This window comes from Astatotilapia calliptera, chromosome 17 (genome assembly GCF_900246225.1).
Source record: "Astatotilapia calliptera chromosome 17, fAstCal1.2, whole genome shotgun sequence".
NCBI classification, from domain to species: Eukaryota; Metazoa; Chordata; class Actinopteri; order Cichliformes; family Cichlidae; genus Astatotilapia; species Astatotilapia calliptera.
Genome location: NC_039318.1, coordinates 39,324,726 through 39,339,214, shown reverse-complemented (window position 1 = coordinate 39,339,214; position 14,489 = coordinate 39,324,726). Strand labels below are relative to the sequence as shown.

The 14,489-nt window shown below is 45.5% G+C and overlaps 1 protein-coding gene across 2 annotated transcripts in view; it reads left to right on the top strand.

Moving 5' to 3' along the window:
* Positions 1–14,489, top strand: part of tmtc1 (transmembrane O-mannosyltransferase targeting cadherins 1) — a 91,412-nt gene that overhangs the window by 49,014 nt on the left and 27,909 nt on the right. The window contains exons 8-10 of one of the 2 annotated variants that reach the window (XM_026146480.1): positions 5,311–5,432; positions 7,114–7,281; positions 14,017–14,130. In XM_026146480.1, coding sequence (XP_026002265.1) covers positions 5,311–5,432; positions 7,114–7,281; positions 14,017–14,130 — 404 coding nt within the window. The remainder of the gene's footprint in view (positions 1–5,310; positions 5,433–7,113; positions 7,282–14,016; positions 14,131–14,489) is intronic. The other variant, XM_026146481.1, reaches the window with a different exon arrangement.

The following is a 14,489-nucleotide window of genomic DNA, read 5'->3' as shown; positions in this document are numbered from 1 at the left end:
AGAAGATAATTTGTAACCTTCACTAAAGCCATTTCTGTGCTAAAATTTGACTAACACTAACACTCAGTGATTTGTGTATTTTAGTTTTATTCTTTGATTTTTGTATGTTCTTAGTGTTTCCTGTTTTATTTTGAAAGAGTCTGTTGTGTCTTTATCTTTGTGTTTAGGTTCACTTCCCCTGTAACGTCATTGGGTTCATTTGTGTCAGCTATTTCCTTCCCCTGATTACCCCTAGTGTGTATGGCTGTATCCCAATTCAGGGTCTGCAGCCTTAACGGTCCACAAGGGCCGCGTACTCAAAGACCGCTAAGGCCGGAAGTGCGAGGCTTCTGAAATGGGACGGTCTAGCCTCCGTCGCGCTGCCCAGGTTGCCTAGCAACCATGACACTAACAGCTGGAAACGTTTCAAACAGCTTTGTTTGACAGAAATGAAGGAGAAAATATTTGTTCATTTGTTTGTTTGTTTCTACATGAGCTTTGATTAGTTGAGTATCTGAGGCTGAGACCACAGGACTGTAAAACATGATTGTTGGGCTTCATTTCTGTACTGAACAGTCATTTATGTCACGATCCTGGGTCTTATGACCCAGTGTTTTGAGTTTTGGTTCTTTTGATGTTTATAGTGTATGTTTAAGCTTATTAGGTTTCCTATGTTCATTTGCTTATTAGCTCCCCCTTGTGTTTTCAACCCCTGTGAAGTCTCCCTTTCCCTTCGTGTGTTTCATGTCTGTTGTCTTATGTTGTCATGTCTGCCTCTCATGTTTCCTGTTTTATTTTGAAGAGATCTCGTGTTTTTATATTATGGATTATGTTTTGAGTCCTTTGTTGTACTGTTTCTTGTTTCCCTAGATTTCAGTTATGGTTATCATAGGTTTAGTTCTTTGGCTTTGTAATATGGCTTCCCTGTGTTCAATGTTGTGTCTACTGTGACCTCTTTGTACCATGTTTCTGGTCCCTATAGTCTGTCTTCTCAGTTGCTGTTAAGTTTGCATGTTTAGAGTTCAGTCAGTGTGTTTCCTGTTTTACTTTGAAGGTCCATGTCTCATGTGAGTGTTTCTAGCTTTGCTTCCCTTGTCTCGTCCATGCCTGATTACTCCCAGCTGTGCTCTCCTTCTGTGTCTCATTCCCTCGTTATCCCTCTGTGTATTTAAGCCCTGTGTTTCTCTTTGTCAGTGTCGTAGTCTCCCTCATGGCTGTGTTTCCCTGTGTGTTAGTCATCCATGTCCCAGTTTAGTTTTCCATGCCATTCTGCAATAAAGCAGCTTTTTGAGTTTAATTTTGTTGTCGTGAGTTTTGCGTTTGGGTCCTTCTCCTGCCTGTACACAGCCGAAACATGACAGAAGACTACGACCATTACATGGACCCAGCAGACAGTGAGCTGTATGAGCGCCAGGAGGCAGCCCTCGCCCAGCTGGAGGAGGAGCTCCGCTGGAAGCCGTGGCGCGCTCCGGATTTTGAGCACATATTCCGCGGAACTCGGCTGGCTTTTGGAGGTCCCCGAAGTTGCCAAAAGCCTCCGCCTGTTGCCCCGGTGGGAGGTGGGAGTGCTCTGTTTTTCTTCGGATGCTCACGCTCCAGCCTCTGCCTTGCCGTCCCGCACGTCAGAGGCTCAGCTGTATGCCCCGTCAGCTTTCTCTCCTCAGAGGAAGCGACGCTCACGCCGCCGTCACTTTTCACTTGCTGAGCAACTCCCGGTGGTGAGTTATAATGACTGCCTTTCACACATCCCACCTGAAGCCATAACTGAAAAGGACAATAAACTCACCCCAGACACTGTTGGAGTCTCCCTTTTGGATGATGACATAGACTGGGAAAAGTTTTTTCATTTTGCTCCCTTTGAACAGGGAGAAATCACAGACAATAAGCACTCGCCAAAGGCTGTAAATGCTGTTAAAGGAAAAACTGAGCAATGTCACCAGGTCTAAAACATTCAGTTCAGGTTCTGTCAGTTCAGGTTTTGTCAAGTCTGGTTCAGTCATCCCCAAGTCAGCTCACTCTAAGACTGTTAACCCGAGGACGTCAAAACCTGCTAAAACAAAGACTGAAAAACATTGTGGGAAAAATGCTAAGTTCATTTTTGATAGGTCTGTTTTTGTCGACCCGGTACATATTAACCCTAAGCCTGCCAATTCTAAGACTGTTTTTTCTGAGCCTGCTCCTTTGCCTGCTCGTGTTCCTGCTCCTGGGGCAGCTCGGGCCCAGCGTGCCCCTTCACCCGTACCAGTTCCTCGGGTGAGGGAGACTGAGGTCCAGTTGGTCCCTGCTCTGGTTTCCAGGCCAGCTGAGGCTCTGTCAGTTTCTGCACCCGTACCAGCTCCTCGGGTGAGAAGGGCAGTTGCCCAGCCGTTGCCGGTGCCTGTCCCGGCTTCCAGGGTGAGGGGGGCTGTGAACCAGTCCACCCCTGCACCCATGCCGGTCCCCAGGGTGAGGTCAGCCAGGATACAGCCCGTCTCCGCACCCGTACCTACTCCTCAGGTGGGAGCGGCTAGTGTCCGGCAGGTGCCTGCACCTGTTCTTGTTTCTGCTGAAGGCTCAGGCAACCCCCCCCCCCCCAGCAGTCCTCCCTGTGTTCCAGAGGCTCAGGAGAGTTCAGTCCACAACCATCGCCACCATCACTACTGCATGCTTTTCAGTCTATAGCTCAGTCATTAGCTCTGTTAGCAGCCCAGTCCATAGTTCATTTTCCTGTGTTTCCGTTAGCTCAGCCGTTAGCCCACTGTGCAGCTCAGCCAGCTCCCCAGTGTTTAGCTCAGTCATTTGTTCCATCACCCGCTCAGCCTTCTGTTCAGCCAGTAGTCTCTGCACCTACTGGTCCTGCCACTGCTTCAGCTGGAGGGCCCGAGGAGCCCGTCCAGCCTCATGCCACGTCAGCTGGGGGTTCAGGAGAACCGCACCAGCCTCATGCCTCGTCAGCTGGAGGGCCCGAGGAGGCCGTCCAGCAACCTTCCTCGTCCGCTGGGGGTTCTGGCGAGCCCGTCCAGCCACCTGTCTCCGCTGGAGGGTCCGAGGGGCCCGTTCAGCCTCCTGTCTCCGCTGGAGGGTCCGAGGGGCCCGTTCAGCCTCCTGTCTCCGCTGGAGGGTCCGAGGGGCCCGTTCAGCCACCAGCTGCTCCACCAGCAGCCTCATCCACGTTTGCAGCAGCCGTGTCTTCACCCACGCCAGCTGCGGCCTCCGTGTCTCCGCCCACGCAGTCGCCTGGTCCAGCTTCGGCTTCGGCTTCATCACCGTCGCCTGGTCCAGCTTCATCCGAGTCGTCATCCTCGTCTGGTCCGGCCTCGGCCTCTGCTTCAGCGTCGCCTGGTCCGGCTTCTGCGTCTGCTTCGCCTGGTCCTGTGGCTGTTATGCCACCGCCCAGGCCACGTTCTGCACCTCGGAATCATCGGCCACTCTCGGGGCCACCAGCTGGACGTCATCGCCGTCGAGGTCGGCTGCCGGAACTGTTTCTACGCCGCTGCCGTCCGCACGGTCGGCCCCTGGAACTGTTTGACCATGAACTCCTGTGCCGTCGGCCTCCGGGCCGGCCCCCTGATCAAATGAACTATGAATTTCTGGACCGTCACCCTCCGGGTCGGCCCCCTGAGGAGTTATGAACTGTTCCCTGCGCTCCTGTGCTTTTGATGGACATTTTATTTGTGTTTCCATTCACTCACTGTCAAGGCCTCTGTTATTCCACACCATACTCATCATAGTTTTCAGTTTTTCACAGTTTCATAGTAGTTCATAGCCTGTACTCAGTTTAGTTGTCTTTTTCTGTTTTTCTTCTTAGCGTTTTTGTTTTTTGCCTTCATTCAGCCCTAATAAAGGCTCACTCTGTCTCCTGCAGTGTCTGCTCTTGGGTCCATTTAAAAAATACCTTGGTGCACCACACCGTGGAAAATCCTTTTACAGCATCCTGCCATGCGATTGCATTTGTCTCTAACCATGAGGAACCTTAACGTTAACTTTTATAAGTGGAAAAGTGTTAGTGTTCGTCCTCCAGCTTCACTGTTTATGTCATGCTAACATAGCTGTGTCGCTAGCGATCACGTAGCACATGATTATATACCAGCTAGCCCAACTTCAGTAACCCTACAAACGTCACTGCTGTTTAGTTTCCTGTCTTCATTTATGTTGGAAGTGATAGCAGAGCTGTACGTTTGATTTTTTTCAGAAATCTCTCAGTCAAAACATGCAATATCATGTTTAGGTAACTAGCGAAACTAGCGAGCTAACTTCCGCTAGCTTCCTGCTAACTTCTAACTCCGTTAAATGTAATAAATTTTGTTTTCATGGATGCCTGGAAGTTAAACTTCATAGTTACACCTGGTAAAGCAGCAATGCTGATTGTTTTATTAAAGATGAAAGAATTTAGACAGTTTTTAACTCTCAGTGATGCTGCAGTGTTCGTTTGAACTGAGGAGTACGGAGTTTAGGACCCAGATTACTCCCAGATTTAAGAGCATCTTAGTCCGACAATAACGACGGCCGCTTGCATGTTCTGCAAAAAAATGTGCTTTGTCGTGTATTTGACGGACAAACACCAAACCAGTTCCACATCACTGAAGTTGCACCATTTGTACAAACCAATTCTGGTTCATCTGTTTCACTCAACAATCGGCCATGTGCGTATGAAAACAAAGGCACTGTGCATGCGCGTTTCACTCATATTCTATCGCGATATTTCATTTTCCTATCGTTGCCTAACATTATACCGGTATTACCGTGAACGGTATAATATGGCCCAGCCCTACCGCCTAACAATATATTTGCACAATTAAAAGTTTGACAGTTTAACTGTTACTTAGCTTCTATAGATGTACGGATAGGTATCAGTGGATTTATACTGACACTGAAGTAAACAGTGATGTTCCTCAGCAAGTCCTAAGGAAATCTTTTTTTCCTCCAGTTTAAATTTGTGGATAACTGACATGCTGACAATGGAGCTAATCTTCAGGAGGTGATATGTTTCATGAGTTTTAAATTGTGTGTATTGTGTTTGTCTTGGTAGACGTTTGTTGACTTTTGGTCCCATTTTGTAGTAACTCAGCCTTACAGATATATTCTTCTCTTCCACCTCCTCAGAAACAGTGGATTATGATCTGATACGTCTGCTCTTCCTTTCTTTCACCCTTTGATTCTATGCCGGTCTTCAGTGTTGATAAATAAATAGTCTGTTCTCAAGTGTATTTGATGTGTTATTGAGTAATGTACATAGTTTTTCTGCCAAATGAATAAACTTCTCACACATGGTGTTTGAAGCTTCTTCACTTGGAACTTTTTGGTTTGATTTGTTTGCTGTGACTGTGCTCATCTCTCTCTCTTTTTCCACAGAGGCGAGACAGTAGGGAGGTGTTGGTGGGATTGTTGTTTCTGGTGTTTCCCTTCATTCCTGCCAGTAACCTGTTCTTTAGGGTTGGATTTGTCGTGGCTGAAAGGGTTCTCTACATGCCGAGGTGAGTGCGTGTCAGACTATTGGCAATTGATTACTAATTGCACAGCTCTACATCTGATGTTTGTTTGCTTTAAAAAACAATGATATCTTTTTGTGGAGATGGTTTGCCTTGGTCTAATAAATTACCTTTGACACAATGTGATATTCAATAATAATAATAACTATTATTATTGTTATTATGATGATTATTATTACCTCTTAAGCATTATTTAGCTTTTCAAAAATAAGCCACAAAAAGCTCAATTAGAATTTGTATGTTAGGAAAACAAAAATAATAAATCACAGATTTAAGCTTTAGCCTTAATGTAAACATATTCTAGCATTTCTCATCTTACCTGACAAACCAAGTGCTCTGTCACGGGACCGAGTGGTCTGTACTGAACTGAACTCAGGCGCAGAAACCCAGAACAGAGACGAGACAGCAGGTGGTTTAACAATATTTTATTAGACTTAAGCTCTGTAAATGTGGCAAGGACAAAAGCAATAAAACGTAGAGCTTGGCGCGGCCTGGAAAAAGTGGCTAGGGGAATGCAGAACTAGGGCGAGGAAACGGGGCCTAAGATGCAGACTGGAGCTGGGCAGGAAACAGTCATATTGCAGTAGGGGAGACAGAGTGTTGAGAGGGGGGGTGACGAGAATCCAGGGGAGCTGAATGGCGTGGAAAGGCTGACCTGAGATCCGGTGTCTTCAGATGGAGTGTGATGGCGGGCAGGCAGGTGAGGCATAGAGTGATTTTCAGAATGATGGTATCCTGAGTCCGAAGGGAGAGCACGAGCCAAGACAAATCCAGGAAATGGGTCGATGACAAACTGGCGTTAAATGAATGTCAGCATGTGGCTTAAATCACTCTGGCTTGATTGCCTGCAATTGGCTCCAGGTGTGCAGGAGCTGGAGGAGGTGGCCCTGTCCAGGGGCGGATCCCAGGTAGGTTCAGGAGCCTCATGGAAATTCCAGCCATGACATGCTCTTTGTCCTTCACCTGTATTCGTCTTTTTCTTCTGGCCTGTTAGTACTTTTTTCAGAAGGACTTTGAGTCCAAATGGTTTTTTAAACTTATATTTGGAAAAAAACAAGCAAACCAAAAACTACTTTTCAGCTACCCGCTTGTTTTAGCCTCAGCATCGCGTTTTATTTTGCTTTAATTTATTTATTTATAAACCCCCTTTTCTGGATTCATCCTTGGACCATGGACAATAATTTAAGTTCCTTCAGTCAAAACTTTCTCCTTTCTTGTCTTAGTGGTGTAGGCTTCTCTCTTACAACATAATCACAAGTCTCTTCAGTTTACTTCAAGGTAAACTTTTTTCCTTATATAGGGTTGTGGGTTTAGGCTGTATACAGCTAGTATGTACAGGATGGGCCATTTATATGGATACACCGTAACAACATGGGAATGGTTGGTGATATTAAAGTCCTGTTTGTGGCACATTAGTATATGTGAGGGGGCAAACTCCTCAAGATGGGTGGTGACCATGGTGGCCATTTAGAAGTCGGCCATCTTGGATACAACTTTTGTTTTTTTCAATAGGAAGAGGGCCATGTGACACATCAAACTTATTGGTAATGTCACAGGAAAAACAATGGTGTGCTTGGTTTCAACGTAACTTTTCTGTTCTTCACAAACCTCCCACTGCTTCCTTCCTCTTCTCTTTCTTCCTCCTTCACTGTCTGTCCTCTCGCAGCATGGGTTACTGTATCCTGGTGGCTCATGGACTTGGTCGTCTGTGTTCGTCGGTTGGCCGTTGGGGCACCGCAGTTCTCAGTGTGTCCATGCTGCTACTGGTCCTGCTGTTCTCATGGAAGACTGTCCATCAGAACAATGTGTGGCTCTCCAGGGAGGCCCTGTTCCTGTAAGAGTTCCTGTGTACTTTAGTCACAGTTATCAGCTCACACTGAAGTTTTAGATCAGCAGAGAGATCTACTCCATCAAAAGAGTGCAATCTGAAAATATAACGGATGACATGCTAAGAAATCTAAGAAAACAGACTCTATGACTCCAGCTCTGCTGCAAGGTGAAACTACTCATATACAGTGGGGCAAAAAAGTATTTAGTCAGCCACCGATTGTGCAAGTTCCCCCACTTAAAATGATGACAGAGGTCAGTAATTTGCACCAGAGGTACACTTCAACTGTGAGAGACAGAATGTGAAAAAAAAATCCATGAATCCACATGGTAGGATTTGTAAAGAATTTATTCGTAAATCAGGGTGGAAAATAAGTATTTGGTCACCTCAAACAAGGAAAATCTCTGGCTCTCACAGACCTGTAACGTCTTCTGTAAGAAGCTTTTCTGTCCCCCACTCGTTACCTGTATGAATGGCACCTGTTTGAACTCATCATCTGTATAAAAGACACCTGTCCACAGCCTCAAACAGTCAGACTCCAAACTCCGCCATGACCAAGACCAAAGAGCTTTCGAAGGACACCAGGAAAAGTATTGTAGACCTGCACCAGACTGGGAAGAGTGAATCTACAATAGGCAAGCAGCTTGGTGTGAACAAATCAACTGTGGGAGCAATCATCAGAAAATGGAAGACATACAAGACCACTGATAATCTCCCACGATCTGGGGCTCCACGCAAGATCTCATCCCGTGGGGTCAAAATGATCATGAGAACGGTGAGCAAAGATCCCAGAACCACACGGGGGGACCTGGTGAATGACCTGCAGAGAGCTGGGACCAAAGTAACAAAGGTCACCATCAGTAACACACTACAACGGCAGGGAATCAAATCCCGCAGTGCCAGATGTGTTCCGCTGCTGAAGCCAGTGCATGTCCGATGCAGGATGTCGGATTCAGACGGGCCTGTCTGAATCCGACATCCTGCATCGTCCCGGTCCCCAAAAGGAACCGGCCCAATGAGCTGAATGACTTCCGACCGGTGGCACTGACGTCACATCTTATGAAGACTCTAGAGCGGCTCTTCCTCAACCTCCTCCGACCACAGGTACAACATGCCCAGGACCCACTACAGTTTGCATACAAGGCGGGTGTCGGAGTGGAGGATGCCATCCTGTACCTCCTACACAGAGCCCACTCACACCTGGATGGGGGAAAAGGCACGGTCAGGATCCTGTTTCTTGACTTTTCCAGTGCCTTTAATACCATCCGGCCCTGTATGCTTCAGGAAAAACTGAACAGGATGGAGGTGGACCCCTGCCTGGTGGCTTGGATCTCCGACTACCTCACCGACAGACCACAGTACGTCAGGCTGAAGGACATCACGTCTGACACTGTGGTCAGCAGCACAGGAGCACCACAGGGAACTGTGCTGTCCCCTCTTCTCTTCACCCTGTACACCTCTGACTTCTGCTACAACTCTGAATTATGCCATATTCAGAAGTTTGCAGATGACACGGCCATCATGGGGTGTATCTGGGATGATCAGGAAGAGGAGTACAGAAGTCTGGTGAGGAACTTTGTCGCATGGAGTCACACAAACCACCTGCAACTCAACACCTCAAAGACTAAGGAACTGGTTGTGGACTTCGGGAGGTCCAGAGAAGGTCCACTGCCGGTTCAGATAGAGGGGGAGGAGGTGGAGGTGGTCAACAAGTACAAGTACCTCGGGCTGTGGGTGGACAATAAACTGGACTGGTCATGCAACACAGAGCACCTGTATAAAAAAGCCCAAAGCCGACTGTACTTCCTCAGGAGGCTGAGGTCTTCAAGGTTCAAGGTTCAAGGTTCTTTATTATTTGTCACATGCATAGTTATACAAGTATAACACACAGTGAAATGTAGCCTGACACGCTCCTCGACATGTGCAAAAATTGTATTAGTATATACACTGGGTGAATGTGCAGTAGTAGCAGCAAGCAGGTGAATTCTGTACATTAGTATGAATAGATATCTGACTATTTTACAGGATAGACAATATAAACATATTTAAAATTAAAGGAATTGGAATGTACATTGTGCCTTGGTTTAGTGTCTGGAAGAGTCCTGTCTCAGTCAATTATAGATGATGTGAGAGGGCGGGTGTGTGTGTTTAGGGCACGGATGGCTTGGGGATAGGGGTCTTTTAACATCTGCAGGAAGCTCCTGAGGATGTTTTACCAGTCGGTGGTTGCTGGAGTACTTTTCTATGCTGTGGTGTGCTGGGGGAGCAGCACAGCAAAGAAGGACTCATCCAGGCTGGAGAAACTGATCAGGAAGGCTAGCTCTGTGGTCGGCATGAAGCTGGACACTCTGGTGACAGTGGCAGAGAAAAGGACATTAAAGAAACTGCTGGACATTATGAACAATGCTGGGCATCCTCTGCACACGGCCATAAACAACCAGAAGAGTCTGTTCAGTGACAGGTTGCTTCTCCCCAAGACAAGAACTAACAGACTTAAAAACTCCTTTGTCCCACACGCCATCAAACTGTTTAACTCCTCTCTGGAGGGGAGAGGGAGGGGAGACAGGAGGACAAAGGAGGGGGGAACAACTAAGCTGTATTGCCTCTTCACCTCACTGTACAATACCTTTTGTGCAATACTTTTGTAAATAGTCAACAGTGCAATAGACTCAATACTTGAAATGTGCAATTCACTTGTCACGGTCTGGAGGGCAGACCGTGGGGGATGTAGGAGAAGGGACCCAAAACGCAGACTTAATGGAATGAACAGTGGGTTTATTTACAGTGAGGTAATTGTACACCACACATTAAATCTCCAAAAGTGCTCCCTCGACTCCCGTGACGTGTCTTCTCCCAAGTGCTGGTATCCCGTGCTCTCTGCCCCTGTGCCTTCACACACCCCGTGTGTCTTGCAGTCCTGTGTTCCGCTGTCCTCATGGAGTCTAACTCAACGATCCTGCGCCGGAGGAAGCTCCATCGCTCTGTTAAGTAGCTCCCCCGACGATCCTGATCAGAAGCAGGTGTGTGGTAAGCTAGGCGTGACCAGCAGCTGGCAGGGCCACACCCATCAGGCCTGCAGGTGGCTGTCCTTCATCCTCCAGCCTCACACACACACACACACCAGCATGGAACACAAGAGCACAGTGCAGCAAACATACATCCAATACACTAATAACAATAAAGGTCCACACTGTTCACGAACCCCGAGTCCCCGGCACCGGGTCCGTGACATCACTTGTATTTTTATTTTTTATTCCTATTTATTCTATTGATCCCCTTTGTATATTTTATTTATATTTGTCTCTGTATTTATATATGTGTGTATGTGTGTGTGTGTGTGTATATATATATATATATATATATATATATATATATATATATATATATATATATATATATATATATATATATATATATATAACATTCTGTAACTGTAACTTCTGTCGGTGCTGTGCTTTTTTGGAAATCGAATTTCCCAGAGGAACCCACCCGAGGGATTAATAAAGTTTTATCTTATCTTATCTTAAGTTTGCCAGAGAGCACATGTATGATACAGCAGAGGATTGGGAGAATGTAATGTGGTCAGATGAAACCAAAGTAGAACTTTTTGGTGTAGACTCAACTCGTCGTGTTTGGAGGAAGAAGAATACTGAGTTGCATCCCAAGAACACCATACCTACTGTGAAGCATGGGGGTGGAAACATCATGCTATGGGGCTGTTTTTCTGCCAAGGGGACAGGACGACTGATCCGTGTTAAGGACAGAATGAATGGGGCCATGTATGGTGAGATTTTGAACCAAAACCTCCTTCCATCAGTGAGAACTTTGAAGATGAAACGAGGCTGGGTCTTCCAACATGACAATGATCCAAAACACACCGCCCGGGCAACAAAGGAGTGGCTCCGTAAGAAGCATTTGAAAGTCCTGGAGTGGCCTAGCCAGTCTCCAGACCTCAACCCCATAGAAAATCTGTGGCGGGAGTTGAAAGTCCGTGTTGCTCGGCGACAGCCCCAAAACATCACTGCTCTCGAGAAGATCTGCATGGAGGAATGGGCCAAAATACCAGCTACTGTGTGTGCAAACCTGGTAAAGACCTATAGTAAACGTTTGACCTCTGTTATTGCCAACAAAGGTTATGTTACAAAGTATTGAGTTGTATTTTTGTTATTGACCAAATACTTATTTTCCACCCTGATTTACCAATAAATTCTTTACAAATCCTACCATGTGGATTCATGGATTTATTTTTCACATTCTGTCTCTCACAGTTGAAGTGTACCTCTGGTGCAAATTACTGACCTCTGTCATCATTTTAGGTGGGGGAACTTGCACAATCGGTGGCTGACTAAATACTTTTTTGCCCCACTGTAGTTGTAGTTGAAAATTCTAACCATTACTAGTTTGTGTTTAACATTTTGAGTGAAAAGCTGAATATCTGCTTTATGTTTTAGAGCAGGGGTCGGGGGGACATCACCCTGGGTCACCACACGTGAATCACATGATTAGTTCGTTACCAGGCCTCTGGAGAACTTCAAGACATGGCTGTATCTCAATTCAGGGTCTGCAGCCTTAACGGTCCACAAGGGCCGCGCACTCAAAGACTGCTGAGGTCGGAAGTGCGAGGCTTGTGAAATGGGACGGTCTAACCTTCCCCGCACTGCTCAGGTTGCCTAGCAACTATGACACTAACAGCTGGAAACGTTTCAAACAGCTTTGTTTGACAGAAATGAAGGAGAAAATATTTGTTCATTTGTTTGTTTGCTTCTACATGAGCTTTGTGTGATTAGTTGAGGCTGAGACCACAGGACTGTAAAACATGATTGTTGGCCTTCATTTCTGTGCTGAACAGTCATTTAAGATTAGCTAGTAAATAACAATTAGCTCATGTTGTTCATGAGATTAAAGTTATCTCACTGTGGTAATGTAAATATAATATGGCCAATATTAAAGTTATTATATTAATCATTATGATTTATTACAGCAGTGAACTTGAACTCTGTGTCAAATACTGAGCTGCAGCAAATATTCAAGTTATTTAAATTTCCTATCACCTTAAATCTTCACTCAAAGATATGTTGGCATTACTAAATTTGGCTCAGTGCTTACATATAAACTTGTTGCTGCCTTTCATAGTTTGTAACTTGAAGGCCCTGAGTACTTTCTCCCACACTGAAAACACTGGGATGATAACATTATTTGAACATTACCTAATAAGACTGATTCAGAACAGACAGTTAGTTATTTTAAACTTTCCTAGCAGTGCTTCACAAACAGGGAACAGTCTGTCTATTCTCTCCATCTGTCAGCTGCTGCTGGCTCTTCCTCCTCCTCTTCCTCACACACTGCTGAGTTTGTCCTGGTGGATCATCAGGGCTGCAAAGCCTCACAGATGATGTGCAGCAGTGGGTCCCTCAGTCTGTCCTCACTCTGGACACTTGCAGTCGTCACACATGGAAATCAAATGTGTGATAAGCTGCAGGATTCAGACACAAGTGTAACTTATAAACACATGTTCATACTTTTATTCCACAATCAGAGAGAAAGAAACAGAGAGAGAGTGCAGGACAGACAGACAGGTGACAGTCTCAGGTGTACACACTGCTACACAACAGCACAGAGAAGCAGGATTTAGTGTTTGTGTTATTACGAGTGTAAACAAGAAGAGTTCCAGATGGTGCAGTGGACACATGTGTGACTGCTGTGATTAAAGCATCTTTCTTTCAGCTTAACGAGTGAACCGTCAGCTCGTTCAAACACACGTTAAAGTCCGTTTGGCTCGACACCACCGAACAGAGGCAGCAATATAACACAGCTAACATTAACAGTGCAGTGAATCCTGCTTGTGCCGTGATATTCAGGACTGCAAACCGAGCAGCATCACTGACTTTCAGCTTGTTGTGTTTGTGGATATATGACTGACTTTAATTATCCATAAAATCATCACATTCTCTGTAAGATTAAGGTCGACTATTGAACGGCGTATATTTTAAAGTAAAGGCTTTAAAACCAAGTTAGTACAAACATCGCTAATGTCACATAACTTTGCCGACATGTGGCCAACAGTCATGTTTAATGTTCTTCATTATTAAACATTCGCACATAAATAAGTGACATCATATTCAGTACTTACTTTTGAAAGTTTACTCTTCTTCCGCCCCGCTTCAGCCGTCCGCCGTTTTTTTCCGGCAAAATTATCCACACCCACCGCCGCGCTATGAAGTCTGGGATATGTTGGGCCATGGAGGATACACGGACCCATCCTTCAAATCCGGGGAAACGAAGGACGCATTTGAGGGCTGCATTTCGTGCAGCCTTTGAATTGGGACAGCCTTCGTCGCGTCGCTGTGACGTGAAATGCGGTCTTTAAGGCTGCAGACCCTGAATTGGGATACAGCCATGTTGAGGTCATTTTTCCGTTTGAATCAACTGTGTTGGATCAAGGACACATCAGCCTGGTGTCCTGCACCAGGAATGAAGGTTACATACACAGGACTAGGCAGGTGGCTCTAATGTTGTATCCAGTCACAATGCATATGCCAAAGATATCAGTATCTCAGAGTTATTTATTTATGACGTTTATTAAATTATAGGACCAGTGAGCTCCTAGAATTTAGCCACTGCTCAGTTACCACAGACTAGTACTGTCACACTCATCAAACCAAATTTGCACATTTGCTCAGTTTGCAGAGAACTTTCCTCAAAAAGTGTTTTTTTCCCACATGCTCTTTTTCCTTATTGTAGTTCTGGTATCCAGACGCTGCCTCACAATGCCAAAGTCCACTACAACTATGCCAACTTCCTGAAAGACGCCGGTCGGCACCAGGAGGCAATTCACCACTACACCACTGCCCTCAGGTTTTTTTTTGTTGTTTTTTTTGCACAAAACATACTTTTGCTTCTATGGAAGCGAGCAATGGACATTAGAGGAATACATAAGTACAGTAAAAAACACACAACCCATGCTGGATAAAGTGATACTAATGTGGACAGCTTTCCACTCTGCTGGCTTCACTTTCTAAACCAAGAAGCTTCCCCCATATTTTGTGTCGTCCATGGTCAAAACACATCTGATTTAGCCTCAACATTTTATGTATAAATTTATGACTTTACATGTATACATTTCATAAATGTATACATGTAAAGATATGAAGCAAATACTTTGTCAATAAAGTATTCTGATTCTGAATAATCGGGCACCATCTTATCTTAAAGAC